Source organism: Meles meles, chromosome 2 (genome assembly GCF_922984935.1).
Source record: "Meles meles chromosome 2, mMelMel3.1 paternal haplotype, whole genome shotgun sequence".
NCBI classification, from domain to species: domain Eukaryota; kingdom Metazoa; phylum Chordata; class Mammalia; order Carnivora; family Mustelidae; genus Meles; species Meles meles.
The window spans coordinates 69022878-69037171 of NC_060067.1; the positions used below are offsets into that span (position 1 = coordinate 69022878).

The window sequence follows — 14294 nt, forward strand, 5'->3', positions numbered from 1 at the left end:
GCCAGAGGCTCTCTGTCGGATAAAACGGAGGGCCAGGAGCTGAGAAGAGTCAGCAGCTCCTCTCCTGACCGTGTCACCTTTGATGGGGATTTGTGGTAATTTACCCCAAAAAAGGAGGAGGGCACTTTTCCAAAAGGAGAGCCCCGCTTATTGTGCTGTACCTCCGGAGGCCCCATCAGCCCCTCCCTGGCAAGTTGCGAGCCAGATGGCAGTTGGAGAATAGGGGGCACATGTCAGGGCCGTGCCAGATGCTAAAGGAACTAGAAAAGTGGGGAAAAGCCCCAAACTTCAAAATGCAATCCCATATAAAATAAGTTCAAGATAGAAAGCCTTTAAAAAAATTTTAATACAAAAATACTCATATACAATTTTTCAAACACAACGTGCCACTTTAAATGCTATTTTCCCCTGACTGGCGGTTCTCATGTCTACAGTTCAGTCTGTTACCCCCCAGAAGGAATTTCAAGTTTTTAAGTCTGTGCAGACCGGTGAGAGCGCCGAGTGTTCCTGAAAGGAGCATGACCTCATCCTGTAGGAACCAGCGAACACCGACAGGCACACTTCAGTTCGTGTGTAATTTCTGACAGGGCATTTCACATCTCAACAGGGTACGGCGGACACCATGACGCCCGTGACAGCAATTCACTCTAGTGACTAACGCCCAACACTGCTGTTCGGAGGATCAAGAATTTGGCAACAGTCTTTTGTGTTAATTTTCATCAAACAGGCTTATCTGTAATTCCTGGAAATTCGATAGTTCTGGAAGGTGGGCATTGCACCCCCTGTGGTTTGTACGTCAGGATCAGAACTTGAGAGGCATCTGAGGCGCGGCGCGGACCTGAGCATGTGGGAGGCCCGGGAGTTGGGGTGTCGTATGCGGTTCCTCACGGGACAGGGCAAACAGTCTCCCACGTGCTGTGGGCGCCACACTCGTATCCCCATAGTGGTTGCATGTCATGAGTGCCAGGGTGGACACGTCCCCGGGCCCCACACCGGGAAACGTGCTGGCACGGACGGGTGCGACCTCACCTGCCAGGGCTGTGGTGCTGGCCATTCCTGTTGCTGGGGAATCAGGAGATGTTGGGGCAATTTTCATTTTGTTTCTGCTTCACGTTCATGACAAAGGACTGAAGCGGACACTCAGAAAGACAAACTCCCCCCAGTTGAGCTCTCCCTCAGACTCAGTTGAGCGCATCAGCCCCCACAGGAAGCCTTGTACTCAGATTCATAAACCAGTTTTCCAGAGATTTTCAGTTAGTGTTATTTGCTCATTAGTTCAACAGTTTTTGGAAAGAGGATAACCATATTTAAAATTTTTCCAGTATTTCCTTCAGAAAGATTGTAGAAGAATTTGAAAATATCAAAGTGACTCAAAAATCACAAGATTTTACTCCATCAAATACAAAAATAAGTTAATCTGCTTCCCAAAGTGCACTGCAAGCCCAGTCTGATGGTCTGACTAACGCAGAAGCCCCTTCGCTGGTGGGAAAGGACAAGTGAGGCATGTGACCTGCACCCCAGGCCCCAGGCTCCGAAAAGAGGCCCCCACAGCCTCAGGCCCTGGCCCAGAACCCGTGAGTGGAGGAGCACCTCTGGGCCTGTCACTGGAACCTTCCAAGTTGTTCTGGGAGTGAGCATAAATCTATAATCAATCCAGTATTTTCTTAGGACGATTTGAGAAAAATTAGAGTTCCCCCCCACACACACTAGTCCCCGTGTCTTACCAAAGCAAGTGCATTTCCAGAGGCCACCTGAGCCACATGCAGGAGTCAACTGATGACCAAGCCCCCATGTCTCCTGGGTCACCATATATGGCTCCTTTCTCCAGGATGGCGGTAAGGAGAGGCGCCAAAGGGACGGCCACAGTTGGTAAAACTTTGCCCTTAATGGCGGGGGGACCTGCAGACACCAGGGAGCCTCACCAGAAGCAGATTCTTCCCTGTGCTCAGAGCCTGGCAGAGAGCATCACACCCAAGAGCTCGTGTCACAGAACCACGGAGCAGCAGTGAACAGGGATCTGGGTCCAAGGACATCCCACAACTGTGCAACGCAGAGACGACAAAAGGAAGGAGCAGGAGACCTCAGGAGCGGTTTTCAGGAAGGGCTGTGTGCATGTCTCTGCAGGATACATGCCCTCCTTAGGTTATCTTAAGAAGAAAGAGCCAGAAAAAGCATCTGCCGCTGAATATTCCCTTCCCTCCCATTGCGAGCAGCGCACAGATACTGCAGGCCCCCCGGAGAGCACATGGGTGCCTGGCAGGATCCCCGTCCTCAGGGTGCTCTGGACTCCCCACAGTCAAGAGGAACTTCAAAAGAAAAGCCAACTTTGTATTTCCAGCAGCTTCTCACTTTGCGGGGCTGGGCCTTCTACTGAGTGAGAATTAGTGGCCATCTTCCGGGGGAACTCAGGGCAGACGCCTGCCTGCTGCTGTGCTGGCCATGCAGGCCCGGAGCCCCAGCGCAATCTTACCAGGCTTTTTCCACAGTGTCCTGGCTGAGCACGTTTCCCATGAACGACCCACAAGTGTGACTCAACAGCAGTAACTAGGTGCACTAGCTCTAAACCCTGGGTCTCTCCTCAGACCCTGAAAGAACACTGTTTTGGAAATGCATGTCTCCCATGTGCACTGGGTCCCCGGGGTGGGGAGCACCTGCCCTGCTCCCAACGGTCACCTGCGGTGCCACAGGGCGGAACAGAGCTCCTACAGAGCCATCTCCACGAACTCCTCACTTTACACAAACTCACCACGGGGCCACACCCCTACCAAGTGACGTGCTTTTTGCTGGGACAACTTGGGACCGCACCAGTAAATACACATTTCAGCCGGTGGTAATTTGTGAAACAAGTTTAGCAAAAATATATTGAGAATAAAAGCAGAAACTGGTAAAGAAAAGCCAAATGAAAAAAATATACAAAGTCTTCCCCTAAACGTTGGTAAGAACCGAGTACGTTTAGGAGACAGGCCTGGTAGGGAGAGGCCGGGCGGCACAGATGCCACACTCAGTCCAGATGCGCATCGGAATGAACTACAGGGGTACCTGACACGCACACTATGTCACTATTACCGCTCCTGGGGCCAGCTTCTCACTAGGATGGAAAAGAAGCATTTTGAGGAAAAATTTCACATTAGTATTAAAAAAAAAAAAATCATACAGCTGTTTCGTGAGAGCAAAATAATGATCAAAGTCATGGTTTCCAGGGAATCCAGGGTCTGAGTCCTCGCCCAGGCCCCACCCTGGTCTCTCCTGAGTGATGAAGACAGGTAAGCAGGCCAAGTAACATTGTTAAGATCAAAGAGATAATAGTGATCCTTTAGAAAAATACTACTCTCTACATTTTAGGTGAGATAAAAACATTTCATATGCCAATTAATTTTCAATTATAACTTTAACCTACAAAAATAGAGTGGGAGGAGACCTTGGCATTCTCAGAAATTCAAGTGTAGCTGTAATGCTGTGTAGTAAGGCTTGTTTGTCCGGGAACCTTCTGAACCTCGTGGCTCAGATGGGTCATCAGTGCAGACGCAGCGGGCGCTGCTGAGGATGGCTCAGTGGTGGACAGGCGCTCCCCCCCTGGAGGCCTACGCGGCTGGCATAGCGGCTTCAAGTTGGGTCCTCTGGGCCAGTCCCCATGTGGCCCTCTACCCCTGGATCTGGCCAAGCCGCCGCCTGGCGCTATTTGCCTTCCGTGACCCTCCGCCAGCACCTCCTTTTCTTCCTTTTCCCCTTGGACTTGGTGGGTTCTGGAAAGGGTTTCTCAGTCTTGGCACTTCGAGCCGACTCTGCCCCCAAGTCGTGCTCACAGCAGCACGACCGCCCATCCTGGGTGGAGCTGAAGGCCGTCCCCTCCTGGTGTTCCTTGCAAAACGAATTGGGGCAGAAGTGGCAAAACAAAGTGGAAGGTTTGCCACACACGTCACAATGATGCCAAGGACATTCCCACTTTCCTGCAATGAAACACAACAAATTAGCAGAAGCACCAGAACCCTAACAATGTCTAATATCTTCATGGTTGGAAACCAATTTTTTAAAACTGTTTGGTGAGACAGACACAAACTAAGACAAGACACTGCTTCCTATGGAGCTGTGAAAATGTAAAGAGAACGGAAGGTGGGCACTCACAGGCCTGGCAGGCGGGCCTGACAGAGGGCACCCACATCCCCGAATCCCAGGCCGCTGCTCTGCACACGTGTGGCCAGCTTCTGTGACCTTGCCGTGGCCTGGACCCACGGTCCTTCTGGCACTCGTTTGTAGGGGTCACTATCACACCTCCAGCAAATAGGTTTCTCTCTCATTTGCCTATGAAATCATGCTTTTTTTTTTTTAATATTTTTTAAAGATTTTATTTATTTGTGATAGAGAAAGAGCATGAGAAGGGAGAGGGTCAGAGGGAGAAGCAGACTCCCTGCTGAGCAGGACCCTGGGATCATGACCTGAGCCAAAGGCAGTCCCTCAACCAACTGAGCCACCCGGGCATCCCCATGCTTTTCTTTTATACTTAAACATGTTGGACTTTTCCTTTTATAACTTCAGTTTCTCTGGCTAAGAACCTGTTTTTCTTCTAAGATCCCAGTGAATATTTTCACACGGGCACCTGTAATCTCTCTGAAACGAGGCTGAAAGTGCAAGGCAGAAGCCGCTGCTTGACCCTCCTGGCCCGTCCCCTCCTCCCACACCACCAGCTCCAGCGTGGCCTCTGCACTGGGCAGCTGCAAACCCGGGCTGGGCCTCGTGACCTGAGTCACCAACGAATCGGTGACTGGGAGAGAAGAGCCGTGGACAGGGACCCCCGAAGGCCACCAGGGGACCCGCTCACCCACCGAAGGGCCGCTTGCCCAGGCCCAGGCATGACAGGTGGTAGGCCTTGGTGCAGGACTTGCGGTCACACAGCACCAGCTGGCCACCGTCCCCACAGCGGAAACACTCGTCCTCGGATTCCTTCTTCCCTTCACCTCTGGTTCTCCGCCTCCTAGTTCTTTTCTTGGTCTTTTTGCCCTTTTCCTCTGAAGAGAGGGATGTTGATGTCTAGAAGAAGAAAGTGCAGTTTCCTTGAAAGAACTGCATGGACGGAGCCAGAATGAACTGCAAAGTGCAGGAGTGGACGTGCAGGAGCTCCAGAGGCCTTTGGAGACGCATTAACACCGAAAGGACAGAAAATGGGGACAGGACACATGCCCGGGAAGGCCACCCATCTTGCTAAATGGAAATACAGTTGAGCACAGAAAGTAAAAGCAGCTTTGCCGAAAGTCTCCCACTGCGGTACCTCATAGCGGCCATCCCGACCTGCTCCTGCCCCGATGGGGTGCATCCCTGGCTCTTTCTAGTAGTAACTGCATTATGAGTAAGAGGGAATCATTCCCCAGCTGAAGCAGCAGACACTGACACAGACGTCCAGCTCAGGGCCCCATGCCTGGGGTCGCCAGTACCTTAGGGGCCAGGTGCTGTGTGGCACAAGGCAGGGAATCGTGACCCTTCCTGGAATCTCAGAATGGGACCTTACTTGTACCTAAGTTAGGGTGAGGTCCCACTGGGGTAGGGGGTCCCGAGAGGAAGCAGAAGAGACCCAGAACAGGGAGCAGGCCCCGTGAAGAACACAGCAGAAGTGAGGAATGCCAAGGGCTGCTGGTAACCACCAGAAGCTGGGAGAGTGCTGGGAGGGAGTGTACACTCTGGTTTCAGGTTTCTGGCCTTGAGCACTCCATTCACACCCCAGCCTATGGGACTTTGCAGCCTTGGCACACTCCCCTGGTAGGCCCTTAGCCTCCCTGCAGCCCACGGCCATCTGTGCCCGTACCCTGTGGGGACCCTCTCCCACCTGTCAAAGCAACAAGCCAACTCAGAAGAAGCCACTTTTCACTAAGAGGGATGTGCTCACAGACATCAGAAATGCTGATGTCCACTGGGGACGATGGAAGCCATGCCTTTACCTTTGGTCTGTCCCCGAGGAACCCGCTGCAGTTGGAGGCTCCACACCGACAGACTGTTTTCTCATTACCCAAACAATCCAGGTTGTAGTTGAAGGTCAGCTCTGTCCCTACGTGGCAAGAGACACACAGCACTGGAAATACCGAGCTCTTTGGCAAGGCGAAAGCCTCTGCCAGATCCACAGAACACACTCTCGTGCCCTCACAGCTCTCCATGTTTGCTCGGTGCGACAGATGCTGGGAACAAAGCTACCCGCAGAGCCCCCGTCCCCCCACCCCCTGCCAGCCTCAGGGCTGCTCCAGGACTGCCACAACGTACCTGCCGGAATGTCACACACCGCAAACAGGCCCACACGAGTGTCACCGTTCACTGTCCACTTGAGGGTCTCGCAGTTGGGCTGGCAGCTGTGGTTCATAAACCGGGAATAGTTTCCTTTGGGGCCAGCGTCAATGATGCGGTCCTGTAAGGTACAACTGGAGAGTCAACAGCACTAGAACACGTAGGCACATGGCGCTCAGCCATCGTGGCCTCATTTGAAGGCAACTTTCACTGTCTTAACCCCTGCTGGACAGCAATGTTGTGCTGGAAACCGTGGTCTCCCATGTCCACTCGGACAGGACACCCCCAAACCAGTCCTGTTTCTCTCACTCACAGGGGGCAGGTCAGGACCACATGGAGAGGACCAAGCCCCAGTGAGTGCTGCCTCCCCAATACCACCCATCACATGACAGAGGAGGAGCCAGGAGACGCGTGAAGGTCAACACCCACAGACAACGGAAACTCACATTCACAGACAAGAAAAAGAGGAGCCAAGTTCCAAAATGGACAAAGGATATGAACAAGCAACACCCAAAGATCAAACCCACACAGACACAACCTAGAACGGTGTCCACTTCCTTAAGCAGCTGACGGAAGAGCAAACTCCACCACTACCTGATCTCAAGCTGCGACAGGACCCTTGGCCAAGACACAGGGCCCAGCTGCAGGCTGACAGTTTGGAGAAAGCAAGCCGACAACAGTGAAGACACAGGGGCCCACTGCGGCCCTGCCCTGGTGCCAAACCCGCCAGTGTGTCCATGCCCATGAGTACAAGGATGTGTTCATCACAAGCAACAGGGAGAGTGGAGCCTAACAGTCATTGGCTGGCTGCACAAGGGGTCCCCAGGCCACAGAGGGCAGTCGAGGTAAGAAATGTCTCACCAGGCAGGAGGGCACTTAAAACTAGGCACATCAAATACAACAGTCATGAGTTTGTGCAAAGTTGTGTCTGAACAGGGCACACAAACGTGTAAACACACACACACATCCATAGGCCCAGGAGCACTGTGCTGGGTCCCCCTGCCCAGTGACGCTGCCCCACGGGGTCCCCCTTGTCTGGGCCAGGCTGGCTCTGACACCTCCTGCCTCGGTTACACCCACGCTGCGTGGGCTTGCTATGCAGCCTGCTCTTTCCCACTGCTTAAGGGCCCTAGCTCACCGCTGCGTCCCATTACCTGCCACAGCTCCCCAGGACGACACTGGCGACTACACGCTCACAACATATACTGGCAATCCCCCAAACCCTTTCCAGAACACAGTCTGCATGCGATACCAGCCAGCAGCGGGGCAGCCCTATCCCCAAGGTCCTCCCCAGAGCGACAGGCCCCAGGGGATCCTGTGGGCACTTCAGCACCAGCTGACGGCACGTCCTAGGTGTGTGTGGGCACCCAGGGACAGCCTACCATGTCTTCGCTCTGTTCTCTGTGCCTATGTACCCTGGCTATCAGACCGTTGGTAACCACATGTCACAGTCTTTCTCCTAGGACAACACTCGATTTTTAACTTCATAGAACCTTCTCTGAGAACTTCCCCAGTTTTATACAGCTCTTTTGTTAATCTTTTGTTTTATGCACTCAGGGTTTCTGACATTGATTTGAAAACTGTGAATATGTGCATTCCCAGTATTTGTTAGTGTGCAGGTGTGGGTATGGGGGGGACGAGACACCAATGTGCATAGTCTCCCAGCACCCCCTCTAGGAACCGCAGCGGCAGCAAGTGTCTGGTCTCCCGCCTGCGCCTCGCTCAGGTCTTCATCAAGCAAGAGGAAGAGGACTTCTTGTCTGTCTCCTGAGCTGTCGTCAGGAGCAGGTCAACATTTTCTCAATTCCTTGGCACCCATTAAGCGACTTACCATAGGCGTGTCTTCCTCTCATCCGTCCTGGGCTGGGCCCATCGGGCCCGTTGGGTGCGCCACACCTGGTGTGCGGTCCCATGGGCCCCATCATGGTCGCATGTGGGCCTGCTCTGCTGGGCTGGGGAATCTAGCCTTGTGTGGGAGGGGGGTTTTTTGAAAAGTATGGGCCACCACCCAGGTGTTTGTAAAAAGTGACTCATGAGCTCTGCTGTTGTCTCAACTCTGAAGCTCTGCTTTGACTTGCACTCCCTCATTACCCATGCTGTGCTGCTCCTTTGAGGCAGAGCTTACCTATCTGTCCAGGGTCCTCTCTCTCAGCCCAGGAGACAGACACACAGCCGGCCAGTTTTCCCGGTCTCTGCCAGCCTCCCACATTGTGGCTGCAGGAAAGCTGCGGCTGGGCATCCCAGATGCGCTCAGGCCTTCCCCCGAACCCCAGGATGCGGAGGGCCAGAGTCCTCCCTTGTCTGAGGGTGCCCTCACCTGGCACCTCTGCCCACAGTTTTATGTTCTAGTTTTCAGAGTCTCCTCGTTCCTTACGAAATGCAGAGGGCTTAGCTTTGCTTGGAATGATACACCAGGCACAATTCTAACCCATCAATAGACTCTGTTTACAGAGGTTTTCAGGCTTTCACCATAAGTAATGGGGTTTTCATTTTAACTCTCATGTTGTGTTGAGAACTTTGTTTTTCTGGCCACGCTTTATAAACACCCTGGCATTTATATCCATGTGTGGCACCCTTCCTCTACTCCGTTCCCGTGGCATCCACGGGGCCACCACTATGGCCAGCGGGCACAGAGCTCCGTCCCTCCCCTCTTCTCCCAGCTTCAGTGCCATCACCTTACCGCTCGCCCACCTTCATTCTTAGATAAGCTTCAACTGCCATTACCTGAGTCATCAGCTCGAACCCCGGGGCCATCAGAGTTCATGACCTTGGCCGCCCTTGCCTGTCCCATCTTTGTTCCCGTCAGGAATGACATTCTAGGCACCCTTGGCTTCTTGTCCTCACACCGTCCCTTGACTAGAGCTTCCCCACACCTCGGCAGTGTCTTCCTGAGGGCCGGTTCCTGGGTGTCTTCCACTCAGGCACTGCTTACAAAGGTGCTGCTGGGCTGGCGGGTCTGTCTGTCCTCAGTTCTGCTCAAGATGTTCTCCGAATATACTTTCTGTTGTTGCCTTGGGAGTGAGCAGCCACGGTGTCCTTTCAGAACCCTACGTGTAGCTCTTTTATTACAATTCTTACAGTGTTGCTGCACTGTGGATCTCCTTCTCTCTCATATATTTTTTCATTGAATTGCTTTTATGATCTCTCCAAGCCTGCCCCCACTGCCGCCTCCCTGGGCCCTCCTGCACCCCTACAACTGCACCCAGTCAGGAGGCCCCCTCCCCTGCCACAGCAGGAGAGGCCTAAGGAGCTGTCCTTTGTCACCATGCATGGCCCATGCAGCTGCTCTATCCACAACACTCTCTCCAGAGTCTACCTTATCTGACAGAAGTGTACCAAGAGCAGCCTTCTCTCTCTCTGGGCTAACGACTGCCAAGTTTTTTCTTCCCTAGTACTCTTATGACTTTTCTGGTTCTTTTTTCTTTTACTTTAGATTTTTACTTATTTTACAGAGAGTGAGTACACAAGTGGGAGGGGCAGAGGAAGAGAGGGAAGCTCCAACAGACTCCCAACTGAGCACGAAGCCTGACAGAGGGCTCCATCTCATGACTGTGAAGTCACGAACTGAGCCAAAACCAAGAGTGGAACGTTCAACCGACTAAGCCACCCAGGTGCCCCTTTTAAAAGAAATACTTGAAGTAATCTCTACCCCCCAACGTGGGGCTTGAACTCACAACCCAGAGATTAAGAGCCTCGTGTTCTTCCGACTGAGCCAGCCAGGCGCCTCTCTGGTTCTTTTCTTTCTTTCTTTCTTTTTTTTTTTAAGATTTTATTTATTTATTTGACAGAGAGAGAGAGAGAGATCACAAGTAGGCAGAGAGGCAGGCAGAGAGAGAGGAGGAAGCAGGCTCCCCGCAGAGCAGAGAGCCCGATGCGGGGCTCGATCCTAGGACCCTGAGATCATGACCTGAGCCGAAGGCAGCGGCTTAATCCACTGAGCCACCCAGGCGCCCCTCTTTTTTTTTTTTAAGATTTATTTATTTGACAGAGAGAGAGAGATCACAAGTAGGCAGAGCAGCAGGCAGAGAGAGGAGGGGGAAGCAGGCTCCCCGCTGAGCAGAGAGCCTGATGCAGGGCTCGATCCCAGGACCTGAGATCATGACCTGGGCTCAAGACAGAGGCTTAACCCACTAAGCCACCCAGATGCCCTTGGTTCATTTTATTATACAAGTCACAGACCTTCAAACTGACTCCTGTATTTTAGCAATCTAAATCTTACTCTTATAAATTAAGCCATTTACATTTATTACTATCACTGCCATATGTGTATTTTTGTCTTTCTGTGCTAATTACTCTCTTTCCTTTTTCCCCTTCCCTCCACCTACTTTTCTACTCATCAATAACATGGAAGTCACACTTTCTGTTTGTATTCATTTAGTAACTTCCTGTGTACTTTTAACATGTACACTTACTCACCAAAGTACAAGGTCACGAAGTTCAGTTTTCTTCTTTCCGAAGTATGGCCGTTGGCAAGCTGACTGCTCCCAGCTTTGTCAGTGGGGCCAACTGAGGATCAAGGGTTACTGCCCCTGATACTATGAAGTGTCTTCTGGCTGCTGTCACATTTGGGACATCTTTTTTTTTTTTTTTTAAAAAGAGAGCAAGCAGAGGCGCCTGGGTGGCTCAGTGGATTAAGCCGTTGCCTTCGGCTCAGGTCATGATCTCAGGGTCCTAAGATCGAGCCCCGCATCGGGCTCTCTGCTCAGCAGGGAGTCTGTTTCCTCCTCTCTCTCTGCCTGATTCTCTGCCTGACTCTCTGCCTACCTGTGATCTCTCTTTCTCTGTCAAATAAATAAAATCTTAAAAAAATAAATAAATAAAGAGAGCAAGCAGGTGCATATGCGAGCAGAGAGAAGGGCAGAGGGAGAGACTGTCAGGCAGGCTCCATGCCCAGCATGGAACCCAACACCGGGCTCATGACCCTGACCCTGAGATCATGACCTCGGCCCAAATCCAGAGTCAGACGCTCAAGTGATGAGCCCCCTAGGCGCCACTGGAATGGTTGCCCCATGGAACGTGCTCTCCTTCCCTCTGGGGCTTTCTATCTTTACCATCCTTGCTACCCTACAGGTTTGGGTTTTTTTTTTTTTTTTTTTTTTTTTAACTAACTTATCAGGCATAGATTTATTTTTATTCATTCTGTTCGAAATTTGGTCAGTTCCATCAGCTTCCAGAAAATCCTTTTCTCGTGTGACCTTCCCTCCACTCCCATCTCTGCTTCTGGAGCATCCACTGAACATTGCTACTTTCCACATTTCCTGGCCGCTCTGACAAAGCTTTCACCTTTCATCCTCCTGCGCTGGGGTCCACAGCCTCTCTGGTGCCGGCTTCCCCTCCAGCCGCCTCCTGGGCTCATTCTCACGGCTGTGTGTCTATGTTCACGACTGTGTCCTGCTGTTCTTTCATGACGCCCACACCTCCTTCAATGGCTTCCACCACTCCTAACACTTCCTTTGTATTTCCTTTCAGATGGAAGTCCTACTCCTTCCAGTTCTCACCCAAAGCTAAGACTTTCTGAAGGTCTACTTAGGGAAACCTTGCTCCACTATGCTCTGCAAACACTTAGGTATGGCTTGTCTGTGTTGTTTTTATAGCAAGGACACGAGAATGAATGGTTTAAGTGTCTCTTGTTGTCACAGGCTTTACCTTTGCTCCAGTCGGGCACCCTCAGTGAATTATCATTTCAGAGACCAATTGTGTGTTACATGGTCAACTTGGCATTTCTTACAACACACAAGTAGTTTAAATTTAGACTCCAAAACATGGTAAGACACAGGCCTAGGGGTTGAGTTTCTAATAAAATGACCTCCCTTGCCACTCCCAAAGGGCAGGGGACAGCAGGGGGAAGCAACTATGGGCCCCTCCCCTGGGACTACAGCCCTCTGCGAGGTCCACACAGGCACCTTGGCTCCGGCTGCAGGCTCTGGCAGTGGTCTCACACAAGGGTTCAAATTTGAGCCACTGCCTGTTCCACGTCTCGTGGCCCCCAGGATGCTGCGTATGTGGACCCATGCCTCCACAGATCCGGCTCCGGCAGGGCCAAACTCTGCCCCTGACCTGCCATCTTGCACAAGTGGGAGAGCTTCAAGGGGGCTGGACAGATGGTCCACCTTCATCAACGGCTGGTTATTCTTGGTTTTCTGTTCATCTGCTGAATTCTTGTTTGCCAACCTCTGGGGTCTGTAGACCTGCCTCCTAGAGAAGCCTCATGGATGGAAGTGCTGGGCTCCTGACAGGCCCCAGAGAGGAAAAGCGGCCTCCCCTCTAGTCCAGGGCCCTCATCTTTCTAACAATTCTTTTAAGAAATTTCAAACTTACAGGGAAAAAAAATGGAATACTACCACAGTGACCATGAGGATACCCTTCACTTAGACACACCGACTACAGATCTTTCCCCACGCTTGCTCTGTCATCTGTTACACAGATGTGTGTGTGCTTACACTGATGTACATGTGCACTCACACTCCTTCCCTCTGCTCTCTGTTACCAACCTCAGACGCTTGAAACCAAAACATATCAGCGCAATTTTCTCACAAGGAGCCTGTCCAGGCCTCACCACCGCCCAAGAAACGTGACATCAGGAGCAACAGCGTGTCCACAGCAGGGTTTCTCCATCTCCATGACAGCCTATCCGGTGCCCCAGCCCCAAGATTTAGGTTCTCGGCAGCAAGCACACTCCTTGTTGCAGGGTCTTGGCCCCATGACTGGTCAAGTTGCAGTGAATGACCAGAACGCAGTGCTCCTGGGGCCACAGCCTCCCTGGGGACAACCCTGTGAGGTCTCTGGGGCCACCCAAATTACAACAGGCTGCTCTCCAGACCTCATCATATTGTTTTTTTTTTTTCTTCCATGAGTTATTCAAACCATTTGTTGTGTGATCATTTTCTACCATGTTTTCAAGTATTCTTTAAAAAATAGCCACAACTTCCTGCTAGCTTATGAGATTAAGGGCAAGGAGCAGCAGAAAAATGCATTGTGTCTGCCTTCCCCTCAACCAACATTCAGGCACCAAGCAGACTGCCCCAGAGTCAGACCAGCCTGCTGTGTCACTACCCTGGAAAGGGCCTCTCCCCATTGGGTGCAAGCTGCCAACCTGCACTTTATCTCACTCACCCTCACTCAGGAAAAAGCCATCTCATCCATCCTCCCTCTAGCACACGTGTGTTCCAGACTGTTTTTAAACATCTGGGCTTTAGACAAGCAACCAACAACCAGGAAGCCCCACCATGCAACTGAGAACATATGTAACTCTCCTAATCTGGGCTTTTCTCCTCTGTCCACTGACACTCCGCTGACTGTTCAGCACTCTTCACATACCCATGGGGCACATGAGGCTCCCAGGGCACACTCACGCAGATAGCCAGCTCCGGCCTTCAGGCTGCCAGAAGACACTGTGCGCTTCAGGAGAAAAGGTGCATACACTGGACAAAAGCAACACACTGACAAAATGATATTGTCACAAGACAAAGTCCGCCATGAGAGGCGCCAGTGCCAGGAACCGTGTTCAGCACACTGCAACGCAAGCTGTGAAGGTCTGGGCAGCACTACCTTGTCTATGGTGAGCATGTAGAAGTGGGTGATGTCGTTCTCGTGTGCATATTTGATTCTTGCCATGCATTCCTCCTCGTCAATCAGCTCGCCAACATACTCGTTCACAAATTCTCCCTGGAAACCAGAAGAGCATGATGATGAACAGATGAGCCAGATCTCAGTTCCAGAGAGCAGGAGCCCACCGCCAAAGCAACCAGAGCAGGGCGCCACACGCGCCCTCGTGCTGTCAGGGGCAGGCCCTCTCAAAGTCCCAGCTAACCTGAGCTGACGCAAGTGACTTCATACATGTTGTATACAGGCGGTCAAAAAAGAATTCATCCAAGCACCCCTCCAAAAGCAGCAACACCCTAACTCTTGCTTCCTGCAGTGACCTGCCTCTGGGGACACTAGAGTGGGACCCGGAGCTTCCACAAACTTCGAGCTGCAGTTCCTCCTCTTCCCCGGCAGAATCCACACACCAGGAGTCGAAGAACTGGCTA

General features: G+C 51.9%; 1 protein-coding gene and 1 non-coding gene across 6 annotated transcripts in view; both read right to left on the minus strand.

The window, feature by feature from the left end:
• Positions 1-326: 326 nt before the first annotated feature.
• The window catches only part of NSD2 (nuclear receptor binding SET domain protein 2), a 96567-nt gene continuing 82599 nt past the window's right edge, over positions 327-14294 (minus strand). For all 5 annotated transcript variants that reach the window (XM_045997585.1, XM_045997584.1, XM_045997588.1 and 2 more), the window contains 5 exons: positions 13813-13929; positions 6244-6385; positions 5928-6034; positions 4821-5025; positions 327-3947 (listed from right to left, as the gene is read on the minus strand). In XM_045997585.1, the coding sequence (XP_045853541.1) occupies positions 3676-3947; positions 4821-5025; positions 5928-6034; positions 6244-6385; positions 13813-13929 (843 nt within the window). In that variant the 3' untranslated portion in view covers positions 327-3675. The remainder of the gene's footprint in view (positions 3948-4820; positions 5026-5927; positions 6035-6243; positions 6386-13812; positions 13930-14294) is intronic.
• Positions 6501-6625, minus strand: LOC123937840. Its single transcript, XR_006817622.1, has one exon. It is a non-coding gene; the product is annotated as a small Cajal body-specific RNA 23 (non-coding RNA).